We start from the raw sequence: 15,816 nt of genomic DNA on the forward strand, positions 1-15,816 counted from the left end.
TGCATTGTCATTTGTTGTGGTTACATTTTGTTCATCTTTTTGATATTTACTTTGAGTATCCTTGCCAGGATGCCTTACATATTACGTGCATCATAGCCCAGGAGTGGCATACACACACATTTTGGTTAGATTTTCTTAACTTCTAAACCCCCCCTTTGCATCATGACGAAAGGGTCATTGCATACTCACATATATGTTTGATGTTAATTCACATTACTATCAGTTTTTGAATTGTGCTTGCAATTTATTAGGCTTCTACAGAACATTCTATACCCACATATTGTTACAAGGTGCTTCATTGCATTTCTATAAACTCTAGAAATGGTCTTCCACATAATTTCGCTCAATGTAAAAGGACTTAACAGTCTTATTAAAAAGGTCTGTACTTTGGTAAAAAGGCTAAAAACGTGATGCAGACATCACACCATAATCAGGCAGACATTCTCCAGCAATTAACAAAAAAGGAGGAGATGTTATTGGGATGAAAAATACTTTAGCTTTTTCTGCAATTCAGACCTTTATCAACCCAATGGTACGGTATACTTTTTTGGTTTGTACAATAAATAATATTAATTATTCTATAGGAGTCATTTATGCTCCAAACAAAAAACAAACTAAATTTTCTCTGGCTTCTTTCAAGAAAATGAACTATTATACAAATGGGTCTGTCCTTAATGCAAGAGATTTTAACAGCACTATGTGGCCATCTCTAGACACATAGTTTGACAGATAAACCCACTGATTTATATCAGTTGACACAAAAGACAATTTTCTTGATGTATGAAGGTTGCAACACCTTATGCAGAGAGATTGCACCTTTTTTTCACACATGCACAAGATCAACACTCACATAGATAAGTTCTTCACTGGAAATCTATTGTTTCAACATGCAGTGTCTTCTAAAATTGGTATAATTGCTTGGTCGGATCACAAGCCAATCTCTCTAATTACAAGCCAATCTCTCTAATTATTTTTGAAACACATAATAATCCCCCTACAATTCCTTGGTAATTGAACAATTACTTGTTACATTCCTCGAAATACTTGACCAAAACATCCTCATCACTTTCCATAACAAATGTGCGCCTGATATACAGTCCTCCATAATATGGCGTGCTCATAAAGCTTACATTAGGAGACACTCTATAAGCTTAGTGGTGCAGATAAAAGAGAGAAGAGTGAGTTAAGTTTACATCTCTCAAATAATATTATTCACTTGAGTCAATTAAACAAAGCAAAATACTGCCCAGTTAGATCAGACATGATCCGTAGCCTCCAAATTCAGTTACAGCAACTAGCTTTACTGCGAAAAATTAAATCCAGGCATTATAGTCAAAATAATAAAGCTTGTGCATTATCAGCATTGTATCTGAAATCTAGACCTGCTAACTAAAATATCTTATATCTTAAATGTGCAAAATGAAAAAATAATCAACCCTTAAATATAGAGAATACTATAGCTGATTATTATGCTTTACTTTATATTGTAGAGGAACGACCCATCAAGTTCCCAACCCACTACTATGGAGATATCTAACTTTTTAAATTCTGTATTGCTCCGCAAGATGTGAGCACAGCAGTTAGAAACATTATCTGCCCCTATATCTCTAGCAAAAAATAAATAGTGTTATCAAGTCACTTGAACCACAAGAAACTCCTGGCCCTGATTGTTTAACAAAGGATTACTTTAATGTTTGTCGATCGGCCTTATCCTCTCATATTCCTTCTCTTTTTAACAAAATACAAACAACTGGTAGAATCCCCAAAGAAATGTTACACACCACGAGTATTACTTTCCCTAAACCAGGAAAATCCCAGATAGACCTGGGGATTTACGCCCTATAGCATTACTTAGCACAGACTTAAAAATATATTCAAATATTTTAGCTACTAGATTGGCGAATATTTTACCCACTCTGGTTTATCAAGATCAGGTAGGATTAGTTAAGGGTAGATACTTGATTGATGGAACTCGTAGATTTGTAAACATTAACTTTATCGAAAAAACTCGGACACCTTCTCTGCTTCTTTCCCTTGATGCAGAGAAGGCATTTGACAGAGTCCATTGGGGATACCTAAGTGAAATTCTGTTCAAATTGGGATATCTGGAGTAGCATATGACTCAATTATGGCACTATACTGCCTTTCATCTGGTGTAACATCAAGATACACCTCTAAATATTTTATATCTCCAATGGTAGGATGTCCATTATTACTTTGGTCATAGAGCCCTTAGTGGAATGGGTAAGGAATGCAAAAGATGTAACTGGAATTAGTATAGAGGAAAGACTTAGCACTATGTGTCCTTAGCGTCCCCGCTAACATGACTACCTGGTCATGTGTTACTTGTGCGGGGTGTGACTGTCAGTGCACTGACATCCTTGATTGGTGTAAATAGGTTGGACCCACATAAGCGCAGGTACTAGAGGATAGTATAAAAGGCTCTACTGACTTAGCTGTTAGTTACTCCCCAGCAACCTGCCATCAAGTTGCTGGATGCTGCTATCTCCGCTGTTTCTATTTTTCTGCTAGGTAGGGTCCTCTCATGCTGAGATCTGTCCTAAATCTGGAAGCTATATTATTTATTACTAGTTTCCCACAGTCTAGACCTGGTTGTCTTAGACTCATTTTTGTGCTATTATGCTACATTATTCTAGCTTATAGCTAGGTAGGCTTCTCTTGTACCTGAGTAATCTGAACCTTGTTGTCCTAGAGATAGAAGAGCTATTTTGAGTCCTGACCCCCCCCCCTTTTTTGTTGGCATTTATTATCTGCCACTGGGCCACCAGCTAGTAATACTGTTTGGTCCGTATTAATCTGGACCTTGTTGTCCCTACTAGCTGTTTCTAACGAATTACAGCTCAGACTTAAGGCCCATTTGGACGCAACAATGATCTCTCAAAATTCACTCAAACATCAGTTTGAGTGACAATTTTGAGCGATCATTTTGCATAAACTCTTAAATAGTTTATTAGTGTGCAAATGAAGCCTTTCGCTGAATGCAGATAACAGCTGGAGGTCTGTTATCTGCATTCAGCTCCTTTGTTCTTGAGCAGGATAGCAGCTGAAGGAATACTATCAGCACAATCCTGTTGAGAACTCAGCGTGCTTGAAGTCAGCGATGAACGAATAGTGCATGATGGGTAGGTGTTTAGACGCAGTGATTATCGCTTAAAAGATGGCTTTTGAGCGATTTTTTTTTTTTTTTGCGATAATCGTTGTGTCTAAATGGGCCTCTAGTCAGTAAGAATCTATTATAGCTGACTATGGGCTATTTGCTCTAAACACTGGTAGTCAACCTTGAGGATTCTATGTATCATTCTTTATCTTATTCTGTTGGAACTAAGCTTTTGTTTAGTTTTCCAAATACATGATTCTATTGAGATAGAGATACTTGGTTCCTAATGAACTATGTGAATAGGGAACGTGTCAAACCTTGAAATGAACCACGAAACTAATTATGAAACTGAAGCACTTAACGAATCATGTTCTGAAATCTAATATCGAAGTATAATTTTTAGAGTGGATTGAACTATTAAAACATAATTAATTATGAAATGAACCATGAAAATAATTAGAAATGAATCATGTTGTTCAAATAATTATTTTATTAGTCACAGTGGAGTTTTTGGCGAAGGGAATTCTCTTCACATCTTTGAACTAGGGCATTACCAATCACTCATATTGTCCCACCATTAGTAGCCTCAGTCTATTGGAGAGCTCCAATCACCCTGTTTTCATTAGAGGGATGTCTTCTGTAATGAGAGATTAGGTTTATCACAGCTTTCCTATTACTACTATGTGACCATAATTGATCAAGCCAGACATTGGAAAGCCATCACAACGCATTGGGTGAATATGGCAAAATCGTTTCCAAACACTAAACCTACCAATGTTTTGGTATAGCCAATAACTCTGGAGGTTTCTGTACCTAAATCTCCATATATTGCCATAGAAGCTGGGATCACAGCATGAAAACACATAATTTCCAAATCTATTATTATGATATAGAGACTGGTAGGCCGTCAGCCACTTTGGCAGTGTGTGTCAGGCTTTAGACCTATATTCAGCATCCATTTTTGTATCCGCTGTATAATCCCATTCAGGCCTGTGGCTGTTTAATAATATTCGCATTTAGAAAGGCAACTGATCTCCCCTTACCCTGGACCAGAGCTGTGATGTAAATAACCCCCTTCCTTTCTTCTTTGCCAACTGTCCCTGTGGTTTAGAATTAACATGAGGATACCAAATTGTGTGACCATTTACTTGTTAATGAAGTCTAAGGAAAATCATTCACCTAGGAACTGGTTTCTCACAGACATTCCAGCTCCAAGATTCAAATTAGGGAAAAATCTTTTAATAAGGATTATTGGTTGTGTGAACGTCCTAGCCTGATATGAATTATATTTTCAGAATCCGACAGGCCAGCTGACTAAAACACATCTAATCTCATTGAGCTGGGGGCCCCAGAACACTAACAAATGGCGAATCCACATACCTGGTTATAATTTACGTGTCATGTTTGATATTGCTGAATTGATAAAATCATGACCAGAAATATGCCAGGCATATATTCCTGATTGGAGGATCCCCTGAGGAAATATGGTTGAAATGGTTGAAATGGGGAATTATGGTTTTTCACAGGTATGTACACAATTACCCCACCCTTCTCTGAATGACCTCAGAGGGGGTAGGGGAGATGTGTTCTGGGGAAACTTTAAAAACTGGGACTCAGAGAGACAGGTTGTCAGACCTTCAGAGATACGCCACAGAATGAGGACTTTCCCGTTTACTTCCAGTGACTCCATACAATCAAAACCTTGAGCCGAACATCCCACATCTGGTATCTTTCTTGTATTCCCTCCTTGTTTATTTTAAATACTGTTTGTTGTGTATACCCGTAAACCTTATCTTCACTGTCACATCTTTTTATGTATATTTTTGTATATACATCAATATTTAGCACTGCAAGTCTTTTTCAGAATAAATCTGCAATTTATTAACCAAACATTGTCCATTTTAAATCGAACCATAACTCCAAAGATTGTGTTACTAATTCATAAGTGTGGGTATTGTAGAGTGCTGAAGCCGCTAGACTGGATCAGGTTGTAGTTTGAGCTTTTGTTTTGCATGCGTGCAGAAGACTGGGAAAGCTGGGTACAAATCTGCCTGTATTCTAACGACTCCGCGTTTGCAATCCCGCTAGAGTAATCGATCAAGGCTTTGCCATGACAAGTGTTCACAGTGTGAGAGTGCTCGAAATAGTCGATCCGTGACAATAGTCAATCCGGTGATGTAGGCGGGATCGATCTGGGTCTCCCTATCTCTCCCCTCTCCTATCCATGACCATTATCTCTTTTACAGGTGATACCCTTTATAATCCCAGATATCTCAATTAGTAACCGAATTACTGCAGGGATAGTTTCAATCTCAGATATATGGGAAGGTAATCACCTAATGTCCTTTAATGACATTTCTGCATTCCTAACAAAGATTGTTATAAATTCCTCAGAATATGCCATTTTATTACTCAGACTCCTAATTTGTATTCTCTTCCCAAAACTTCTTGTGAATTGGCGTTCTCTAATTTAAATAAAGTTGCCAAAGGCATCTCAAGACCTTTACAGTAATTTTGGATGGATCTCTAGAGAAAGAGGCCCCCCTTGCTTACTTAATTGGGAAAGAGATCTAGGTATCTCTCAAGGCACAGACATCTGAAATAAAACGTTTACATTAGCAAGCTCACTTTCAAAATGTAGATCTCATTTGGAGTTGACAAGGAAGCTTCTCTATGGTTGGTATCTCACTCCTATACTCCTTGTTGCTATTTATCCTACGAGTTCAGAGAAATGCTGGCGATGCTCTAATGGCAAAGGAACCTTGAAACACATTTTTTCAAATTGCCTAAGTATTAACTATTTTTTGAATGAAACTAAATTCCTTCTTCAAAATACTTAAAGTATTCCAATAATATGGAGCTGCTCCTTAGCACTGCTGCACTTAGGGATTGCAAGTTTAGCCCCTGCTGATAAGACCATAGTCTTCCATGTTGTTAGGTCTGGTAGACGTTGGCATCGTTCTCTGAATCTGTGATTGCCTTTTTCCCAGCACATCCATGGTTAAATTGGTTCTGCCTCTCCCACCCAGCTGCAGATTGTTTGCCATCTATTCCCCACTATATAGATGCCTAAGACCTGACAGCCTGTGCTGCAGTGTTATTGTGAGTTCTCTCATGAATGCAGGTGTCGCAGTTGCTCCTGCTGTTCCTCTGTTTCAAGTTGGTGCTAAGTCTGCTGTCAGCTTGGTACTTCCAGTTGAGATCTGAACTTGCTCGCTCACTCCTAGGATCTTCAGACAGCTTGGTGTTATTCAGTTCCTGGCTTCCTGGTGACTAGTCCTGACAGGGTTAATCAGCACCCAGGTTCCCACACAGGGCCACCCTTGTCAGGGCGAATTCTCTGCTGTTGATAGGCAGAGACTTTCCACCTCCTGCTACCAGCATAGGGCTAGATCCCCTAGTCACCTTCACTTTCCAAGTCACGTCTTCAGCTGTGAGCATTTGGGTTTCCAGAGTCGGCTGTCAGCCCTGCCGGTCTGATCCATCTACTGGTTGGGCGACACAGTGGATCCACATTATCCGTAAAATCCCTAACACATGTACTAGTAGCAGCCAAGGCTTTGATTGTCAAATTTTGGAAAAGGTATAGGGTTCCTGTGATGTCTGAGCTTACCACCTATGTTAGCAACATTTGCAAGTTGGAGGGTACATGAGTAAGGGCTCCTTTCCACTGGCGATAGCGATATCTCTGCGAAAAAAATCGCAATGTTAAAATTGTATCACAACGCTGCAAAATTGCAAGCTTTTGCGTTGCGATGCGAGAATCTGTTTTGCCATTGCACTGTAAGGGCGATGGAAAAATGCAAAACGCTGAAACAATCCTTCTGCTGCGATTTTTAATCCTCGCATCGCAGCTTGCCCTTAAACATCGCTAGTGGAAAGGGTGTCATAGAACAACACGTGTGGGACTTTCTTGCGAGAGCTCACACTGTCGCATCGCACTGAAAATGTGCGATTACCTCGCCAGTGGAAAGGAGCCCTAAGGGCTCCCACACACTTGTGATTGCGTTTTTTGTTAGCGCGATTGTCAATGGGACTTTCTATAGTAAAAAAACGCAATGCAACGCACGCAACTGCGTTTTTGGTGCATTGCGTTTTTAACATTAGAAAGTCCCATTGACAATCGCCTTAAAAAACGCAATCGCAAGTGTGTGGGAGCCCTAAGTATGCATGGGCACTATGCAAAATATACTGTTATTAGTGGAAGTGCATAAATTTACCACTTTAAGGTGAAGTCACACGAACGTATATAGGCTCGGTTTTTACGCCGAGCCGATATACGTTGTCCTCGTGTGCAGGGGGGGGAGGATGGAAGAGCCAGGAGCAGGAACTGAGCTCCCGCCCCCCTCTCCGCCTCCTCTCCGCCCCTCTGCACTATTTGCAATGGGAAGAGGCGGGGCGGGGCTACGCTCCGGGAATTAGCCCCGCCCCCGTCCCGCCTCTCCCCATTGCAAATAGTGCAGAGGGGGGGAGAGGAGGCAGAGAGGGGGGCGGGAGCTCAGTTCCTGCTCCTGGCTCTTCCATCCTCCCCCCCTGCACACGAGGCCAACGTATATCGGCTCGGCGTGAAAACCGAGCCGATATACGTTCGTGTGACTTCACCCTTATTCTTCTATCTTGTGTTAACATTTCATAAGCTCATTGAGTTTTTAGACAAAACCTATTGGAGATATTCCATATCAGCTACAGTTATCTTTTGATGAGACTTTGTATCATTATTCAAAATTGTGACATTGTAACAATCCTTTCTTGCTCAATAAAATGTATCAAAAAAAAAAAGGAAATGTCAGCCACAAACAAACAGGCACGCTGATACATGTCTGGTGGTTGGTGATTTGCTCAGGCCTCTATGGGAGCAAATACATCTATCACTCTGCTCCTTTCTACAGATTAACTTTAATTAAAGCGCAAGCGTGGCTCTCCTATCACTAGGCATAGAACAGTGCAATCCCCCTGACCTTGTGATCTTATCCCATGTACTGACGGCAACTAGATCAGCAATTGCTAGAAGATGGAAATGCTCTGATATCCCCTCCTTATCCAAAATTTTCTTAATGGTCCAACACAACTGCGTAATGGAACATTTAATTACCACTAAACTAGACCAGGTGGGAAAATTCAAAAACAACCGGGCAAAGTGGCTTAAATTCTTAGGTTATTTTTATTAAGTCTTTTTCCCCGCACTATGATCATTGGGTTTAGGAAGGAGGACGATAGGTGGTGTGTTGTAGCATTTGGCGTGTATCTTACATAACTGACCACACTCAGCAGTATGGCCTTTCTTGGTGGCGCTTAACCCAGACCAACAGTTCTTAACTTTAAAATGTTGTTCTTAACCCTTTGCAATTCAATATTGGATTCAGGGTTTCCTAGGGGGCTTTCTCTTACTGCCATTATACAATGGCGCCATCTGTTGGCTAGAGCCAGTACTGCAGTATGTGACATGCCGGAGAGGCCCCGCGAACAACAGAGCGACCAGTAATATACAGTAAGAATACCCTGACAGACGTCCTCCGACATCAAAGCTGTACAGCCTTTAATCAGAATGTCTTCAGACGTCAGACAGTGGATTGGAAAGGGTTAATAGTAATTGTTGTTACTGCTTTCCACAGGAGTTGTACTCTTGCATGGTGATTTCTCATCAAGCTTTATGTCCACAACTGATAGGAACTTGCCATTATGGCTACCCTATAAGTGGTTATGCATATATGATATCCAAATGGATATGAGAACCCTAACAAGACATTTTTCATGTCTTGTCACAACTGGGTAAATGTTAGACCCACCTTTAAGTACATAGTTATAATGGAAATGTTCATTCCATGTTGATCAATATTGTGGACAGATATGCACATCTGTATGTATCGGAAGCTCTATGCTTGTTTATAATGTACTTTATTTCCACTGTGAAAATTAATAAAATATTTGTTTAAAAAAAAAAAAGAAATGTCCGTAGTGGAAAACTGTGCATAATATATATAAGTGTAGCATACAGTACTGTACTTTGCAAAAGTTTTAGGCAGGTATGGGAAAACGCCACAAAGTAAGGCTGCATTCCCACGAACGTATATTGGCTCGGTTTCCACCTCTCCTCATTGCAAATAGTGCAGAGGGGCGGAGAGGAGGCAGTTCCTGCTCCTGGCTCTTCCATCCTCCCCCCCTGCACACGAGGACAACGTATATCGGCTCGGCGTGAAAACCGAGCCGATATACGTTAGTGGGAATGCAGCCTAAGAATGCTTTCAAAAGTATTAATAGCTTATTTTTTCAATTAACCAAATGCAAAGTGAATGATAAAACGAGAATTCTAAACAAAATCAATACTTCAACCATTTGCCTTCAAAACTGCATCAATTCTTCTAGGCACACTAAGGCTGGATTCACACAAACGTATATCGGCTCGGTTTTCACGCCAGCCGATATACGTCGTCTCTCTCTGCAGGGGGGAGCCTGGAAGAGCCAGGAGCAGTGCTCTGAGCTCCCACCCCCTCTCTGCCTCCTCTCCGCCCCTCTGCACTATTTGCAATGAGGAGAGGCGGGACGGGGGCGGGACTAATTCTCAAAACTTAGCCCTGCCCCCGTCTCGCTCCTTTTCATTACAAATAGTGCAGAGGGGCGGAGAGGAGGCAGAGAGGGGGCGGGAGCTCAGTTCCTGCTCCTGGCTCTTCCATCCCCCCCCCCCCCCTCTGCAGATGAGGACACTGTATATTGGCTCGGCGTGAAAACTGAGCCGATATACGTTCGTGTGAATCCAGCCTTACACAAAGTCTGGGATTTTGCAGGATTACAGTCAGGTGTGTGATTAACCAATTATACAAGAGAGTTGATAATGATTATGATTTTTATATGTAGGTTGAAACACAGTCATTAACTGAAACAGAAACAGCTGTGTAGGAGGCTTAAAACTGGGTGAGGAGCAGCTAACTCTGATATAAAGGTGAGGTTGTGGAAGACAGTTTTATGTCACAGGTCATAAACCATGGGAAGCCTGAGCTCAGCAACAAGACACAAGGTAGTTACACTACATCAGCAAGGTCTCTTCCAGGCAAAGATTTTAAAGCAGACTGGGGCTTTAAAATGTGCTGTCTAAGCTCTTTTGAATATTGATTTGATTACGCTTTCTCTTTTGTTCGTTCACTTTGTATTTTGTTAATTGACATTGATAAACTATTAACACTTTGGAAAGCATTTTTACTTTGCAGCATTTTGTTTTCACACCTGCCTAAAACTTTTGCACAGTAATGTATATAACAGCCAATATGTCCGATACAATAATACAACTTTATGGGAGGAGCTCAGTGGTCCCCGGCGGTAATGCCACTTTATATTTGTTCTTTATCAGTTTATATTAATTATGTTATCAGTGGTAGTTTGTTCTCGCATTGCAAGAAATAACTTAGTGCTTGAGATATGTTTTCTTTTTTTCACAGTATGGGGAAGGGTTGACCGTGACATTTTAGATTTTGAGGTTTCACTAAAATATTTTTTTCAATGTACTTTTTGTACTATTTCTCCTATTTTATGCTTTATGTAAGGCCCGCACATTACATAAACGAGCTGCAAAGTTCCCCGTTTGTGGCTATGTGGCTATCATATGAAACATATGTATATGTCTTAGTCACCAATATAGCGTGCATACTGAAGATGCCATTAAGCTCCTGTCTTCCTGTTAGTCATGTGATTTGACAGAACAATTCCCTCATTGAAAAACACCATAGTCAGGTTTTCCTCCATTGCAAATAATTGCTAACAGAAGAACCTTACACTGAATTCTATACTGTACTGCAGAGTTAGGAGGGAGCTGATGTCTAGTTGTTACTATGTGCATCATTTAGTTTTAAACTCTGTGCTGATTGGTTTTATGAGATATCCTCATAGGGAATAGAGCTTTGTATTTCTGGTATTTAGCCCCAAATCCCATTTTCCCTTGTATAGAAGTTCTGGTTACGTGAAGTCAAAACTAGAGGGAGCTCACTGAAGGGGGATTTATAAATCACCCTTTAAAGGGGCTTTCTGGGACTTTGGGCATTTTTTTTATTGATTGGCGGGGACTGATGCTTATGATCCCCACCTAACAACTGATCTGTACTGACAGAAATATTGTGAATCAGCTGATCTGCAGAGATCCCAAGTGGTGGACCCTTGCCAATGATCTATTGATATCCTATCCTAAGGATGGATCATCAAAGGCAAAAAAAGGCCAAAAGGCCCGGAAAACCCATTTAAACTCAATAATACAATAATATATAATGAGCTCCCTCTAGTGGCAGCTGCTGGAAGCCAGAATTTTATCATTCACCTCTATATCTATGCAGGGGATTTGGAGCTCAGTATTACAATAAATGGAGCTCCGACCATTACATGGAGATAGCATAAAATTAATTAGGATATAGTTTCAGAATTACCCTATTTTTTAAATAAATTGGGAAATATCATAATTTCTGACTAAATTTTTTAAAATAGTGTTAAGGGGGTTTGCAGAGCAAGTAAATTGATGGCCTAACCTTACGATTGGTCATCAATATCAGATCGGTGGGGTCCAATTCACTGCACAAGCACTGAGCTTCACAACGCAAAGCAATTCAGTACCATTCAAGTGAATAGGACTAAACTGCAGTACCAGAAACCACCACTAGTAAAATTCTGGAGCTGTCCCTGGTAACCAATGAATGGAACACAGTGTTTGCTGGAGCATCATAGCCATTTCAATCAGATAATCTGTGGGGGATGCCTAGAGCCAAACCCCAATAGAAATGATATTGATAACATTGAAATGATATAAATTGTCCTGGATAAGCCCTTGAATTCCTTTAGTGATTCATTCAGTGTCGATACAGTTCACATTCTGAGCATAGATGAGTGTGTATATTTACAGTATGTACCCGGGTTCAGTCATCCTATAAATTCCACATCTGAATGATGATCGTCTCAAACTGAAACTCATTCATTCTGCAAATCTCTAGAACAACCCACAATGAACAGCCGCTCTGTCTTTGATTAATATGGACTATGTAGTCAGCAGAATGTAAAATCCAGCATTTTTGCAGTTGATCTTCATTATTTTTCTTGCTTTTCACTTATTTCTCAGTTAAGATTTTATACAAAACTATCATAGAAACCATCTCCAAGCTGCTGTTGATGGATCTGCTCTTTTTATATATGCCTACATTCACAATATAATGGTGACCTGCGCTGCGTAAGCCATAATAAGACCTAACTAGACTCAAGTTTGGAGGAAGAAGAGTGCAACCCTAATTATCACTATAAAACGGATGCTCTTGGGATTGTCACCATTTTAACTCGTTATTTATTTGTGGAGCTCATCCTGCAGCTTATAAACAGCAATTTAGGGTGGAATTGTGAATATATTGAATACTCAGGACAGTTATTGGGTGATAGACACTAGCTTATGTGGTCTATGGTTATAGCTAGGTCTTATTTATAGTGAGCATATAATGAATATACAGTTGAAGCAGTTTCAAAATGTATTATAAGTATCAAAATTATGACTTTTTGTCCCCATTTTTTTCTAAAGAAACCTAGGATTAGTGGGAGTGGCCTGTCAAATTTACTATAGGTTATGCCAGAAGCTGGTGTAAAGTATAGCTGAAACCTCTGCTGGCCTGGAGTTGGCATAGATATCAACTTTGGCAAACAGACAGCCCAAAAGTTGCAACAAATATATGAAAGTGCTTCTATTACAGAGAGGCGATAATAGTCTGATTTGTGGGAGTCTCACCACTGAAACCCCTACGATCCTGAGAACCGGCGTCTTGTGTCCCGCTTTTCTTGTCACTGTAGGGTCATTTCTCCCACCCACAGTGATGTCAGATTGAATGGAGATGTGGCCACCACTCCGTTCATTGCAATGAGGCTGACAGTAGTAGCGCTTGTACTCTTCTATCCCTGGCAGTCCAATTGATAATGAATGGAGCGGTACCTCACATGCACAGCTATTCAATCTCCTCCTGCGAGGGGTGTGCAGAGAGCCTGCAGTAAGGAGGGCAGGGGAAACAGGTGAGACCCCTGTAATTAAACTTTCATCACCTTTTAATACATCTAGTGCACTTCACTGCAGTGCCACCTGTACCTAGATCAGAACATGAAACAGCGGTCTAAGTAAATAAGAACTACTTTTCTTGTATTGTGTAATTATATAGAATTCTATCTATCTAATATCTCTCTCATATCTATCTATCTAATATCTATCTATCTGATATATCTCTCATATCTATCTATCTATCTATCTAATATCTCTCTCATATCTATCTATCTATCTATCTATCTATCTATCTCATATCTATCTATCTATCTATCTATCTATCTCATATCTATCTCATATCTATCTATCTATCTATCTATCTATCTATCTATCTCATATCTCTCTCTCTCTCTCTCTATCTATCTCATATCTATTTCATATCTATCTAATATTTATTTAATATCTATCTATCTAATATCTGTCTATCTCTCTATCAGAGCAGGATTCCAGCCTCTTACCTTTCTCCGCATTGTACAGATGCAATGTCCCAATCATATGAGGTCCCCTCTTGTGTCGTTGTATTTCACGTACATTTTCATCCATAGAAGACGCTCAGAGACGGCAGTAACGTCTTGGGTCTGAGCAGGAGCAGTGCTGAATATCAGTTTCATGCTCAACATACAAACCACAAGTCATAAATGAAAGTCTCCACCTTTGTGATAAGCAGAACAGACAGTGATGCACCCGCGTGTCGCCTCCAGCTCTATACACTTCTACAGACACCGCCTGGCTCTTTCCTGGAGGATCCCAGCATTTCCCAAAAGAGAACTGCTTAAAGTACAATTCCTGCATGTGTTCCTGATGAAGAGGGAATGAGCTGCTGCCAGACTCCTCCTGCAAGAACAAACTATCCAGAATATTGAAATGTGACATGTCGGATTCTTCTTTCCCAAAAAACAGCGGAGAAAGGAACACATCTGGACCTCAGGAGGCTGGGAAGGGGGTTGCATGTGCATATGAACATGTCCAGTGTGTGCAAAAAAACGATAGTACAATCTGCAGATATGCGCGCAAATCAGTCTTGTTCATAGTAAACATTGCGTGCACAAAATGCGGAGAATAGAACCGGTTCATTGATTTCAATGGGTTTATTCATATTCCCTTTTTGCATGTGCAAAAAGTAGAACATGCTCTATTTCGTGCACATTTGCGCACAAAAGGGCCCCATAAAAGTTAAAGGTGGTGCGATAAGGTGCATGCAATACGCAACAGTATGTGTGAAATACAGCGCAAAACCAAGGGGAAAAGAACACATGTGGGTCTCATTAGGATTACTAGCCTTTTAAATAGTTTCGGCCCAGGGTCCTGGGACACAGCCGCTCACTGATGTAGATAACTATTTAGCCTAGTTTGTTCTAGATGTGTTCCCTTCCCCGCTATATTGTGCAACGTAATGCGCAATCGCGTGATTATTGCGTGTATTTGTGCACCTCTCATAGACTTCTATGGTCCTTTGGTGCGCAAATGCATACAAAAATAGAGCGAGTAATGGGAAGGCATCCGTTGACATCAATGGGTTCTATTCTCTGCATATTGCACGCACCGACTTTGCGGGCGCCAACACGCTTGTGTGAGTCCGCCCTTAGGGCTTATTTACACGTCCGTATATTGGTCGGGTTTTCACGCCCGGCCGATATACGCTGTCCCTCTCTGCATGGGGAGGAGGTGGGCCTGGCTGGGAGCAGTGCACTGAGCTCCCGCCCCCTCTCCCTGTCCCTCACCACTGTTTGCAATGGGAGGGGGTGGGATGGGCGGAACTTAGCTACGCCCCTGTCCCAACCCTCCCATTGCAGACAGTGGCGAGGGGCGGAGAGGGGGCGGGAGCTCAGTGCACTGCTCCCGGCCAGGCCCGCCTCCTCCCCTTGCAGAGAGGGACAGCATATATCGGCCGGGCGTGAAAACCGAACCGATATACACCTGTCTGAATAAGCCGTCAATCACAAGTTGTTTTTAGTAAAACGAAGACCAGGGCTTCAGGTTTTGGTCTCCATTTTGGCAGGCTTCTGTTTGATTCTGGCATAGTGGACTACGCTATTCTGGCCAAATGGAAAGCTACTAGAACAGCCAAAGCTTCATTTTACTTACAGCAATCTATGATTCCGTCTGGGTACCATAGTTGGCCATCCAGTTGACGCTTTGGGACATAATCCTCGAATGGGGTTGAAAACACCATGTGACTGCAAACTAAGGATGCTTTCACACAGTGATGGAATATTCCGCGGACGCTGAAGAATATTCAACTTTTTGGAAAAATCTGCGCCAAAATCTGCATGTCTAACTGCACACTGGACATGCCGATTTTGGTGCAGATTTTGATGCAGAATTGAAAATGGTTAAATTCTGCTTACACTTTCATGTCAAAATCCTCATTTAGGGCAATTTCAGACAGCCGTATGCACAACCACCCTCATTGGTACGGAGCATAGTTGCACATAAACAAGGGTTTTTCTCCTTGCCGGCTGTTGAAACTCTGTGCTATAGTGTAGGAGTTTGAAAAAAATAGTAGGAAGATATATGCTGCCCTATCCTCCCAGCACAAAGTATTAAATAGCCTACATGCAGGAAAGATGGGCGGGTACTATCTGTTCTCGCTCGTACTATTAGCGAGCGAGAATGCTGATAGTGAAAACGAAATCACTGAAATCCATCGAAATCA

The 15,816-nt window shown here is 41.0% G+C and overlaps 1 protein-coding gene across 1 annotated transcript in view; it reads right to left on the minus strand.

Annotated features, from left to right (window-relative positions):
• Nucleotides 1-13,826, minus strand: part of IL12RB2 (interleukin 12 receptor subunit beta 2) — a 51,126-nt gene extending 37,300 nt beyond the window's left edge. Inside the window, exon 1 of the mRNA XM_066597652.1 lies at nt 13,619-13,826. Coding sequence (XP_066453749.1) covers nt 13,619-13,630 — 12 coding nt within the window. The 5' untranslated portion in view covers nt 13,631-13,826. The remainder of the gene's footprint in view (nt 1-13,618) is intronic.
• Nucleotides 13,827-15,816: the final 1,990 nt, after the last annotated feature.

This window comes from Eleutherodactylus coqui, chromosome 3 (genome assembly GCF_035609145.1).
Source record: "Eleutherodactylus coqui strain aEleCoq1 chromosome 3, aEleCoq1.hap1, whole genome shotgun sequence".
In the NCBI taxonomy this organism is placed as follows: Eukaryota; Metazoa; Chordata; class Amphibia; order Anura; family Eleutherodactylidae; genus Eleutherodactylus; species Eleutherodactylus coqui.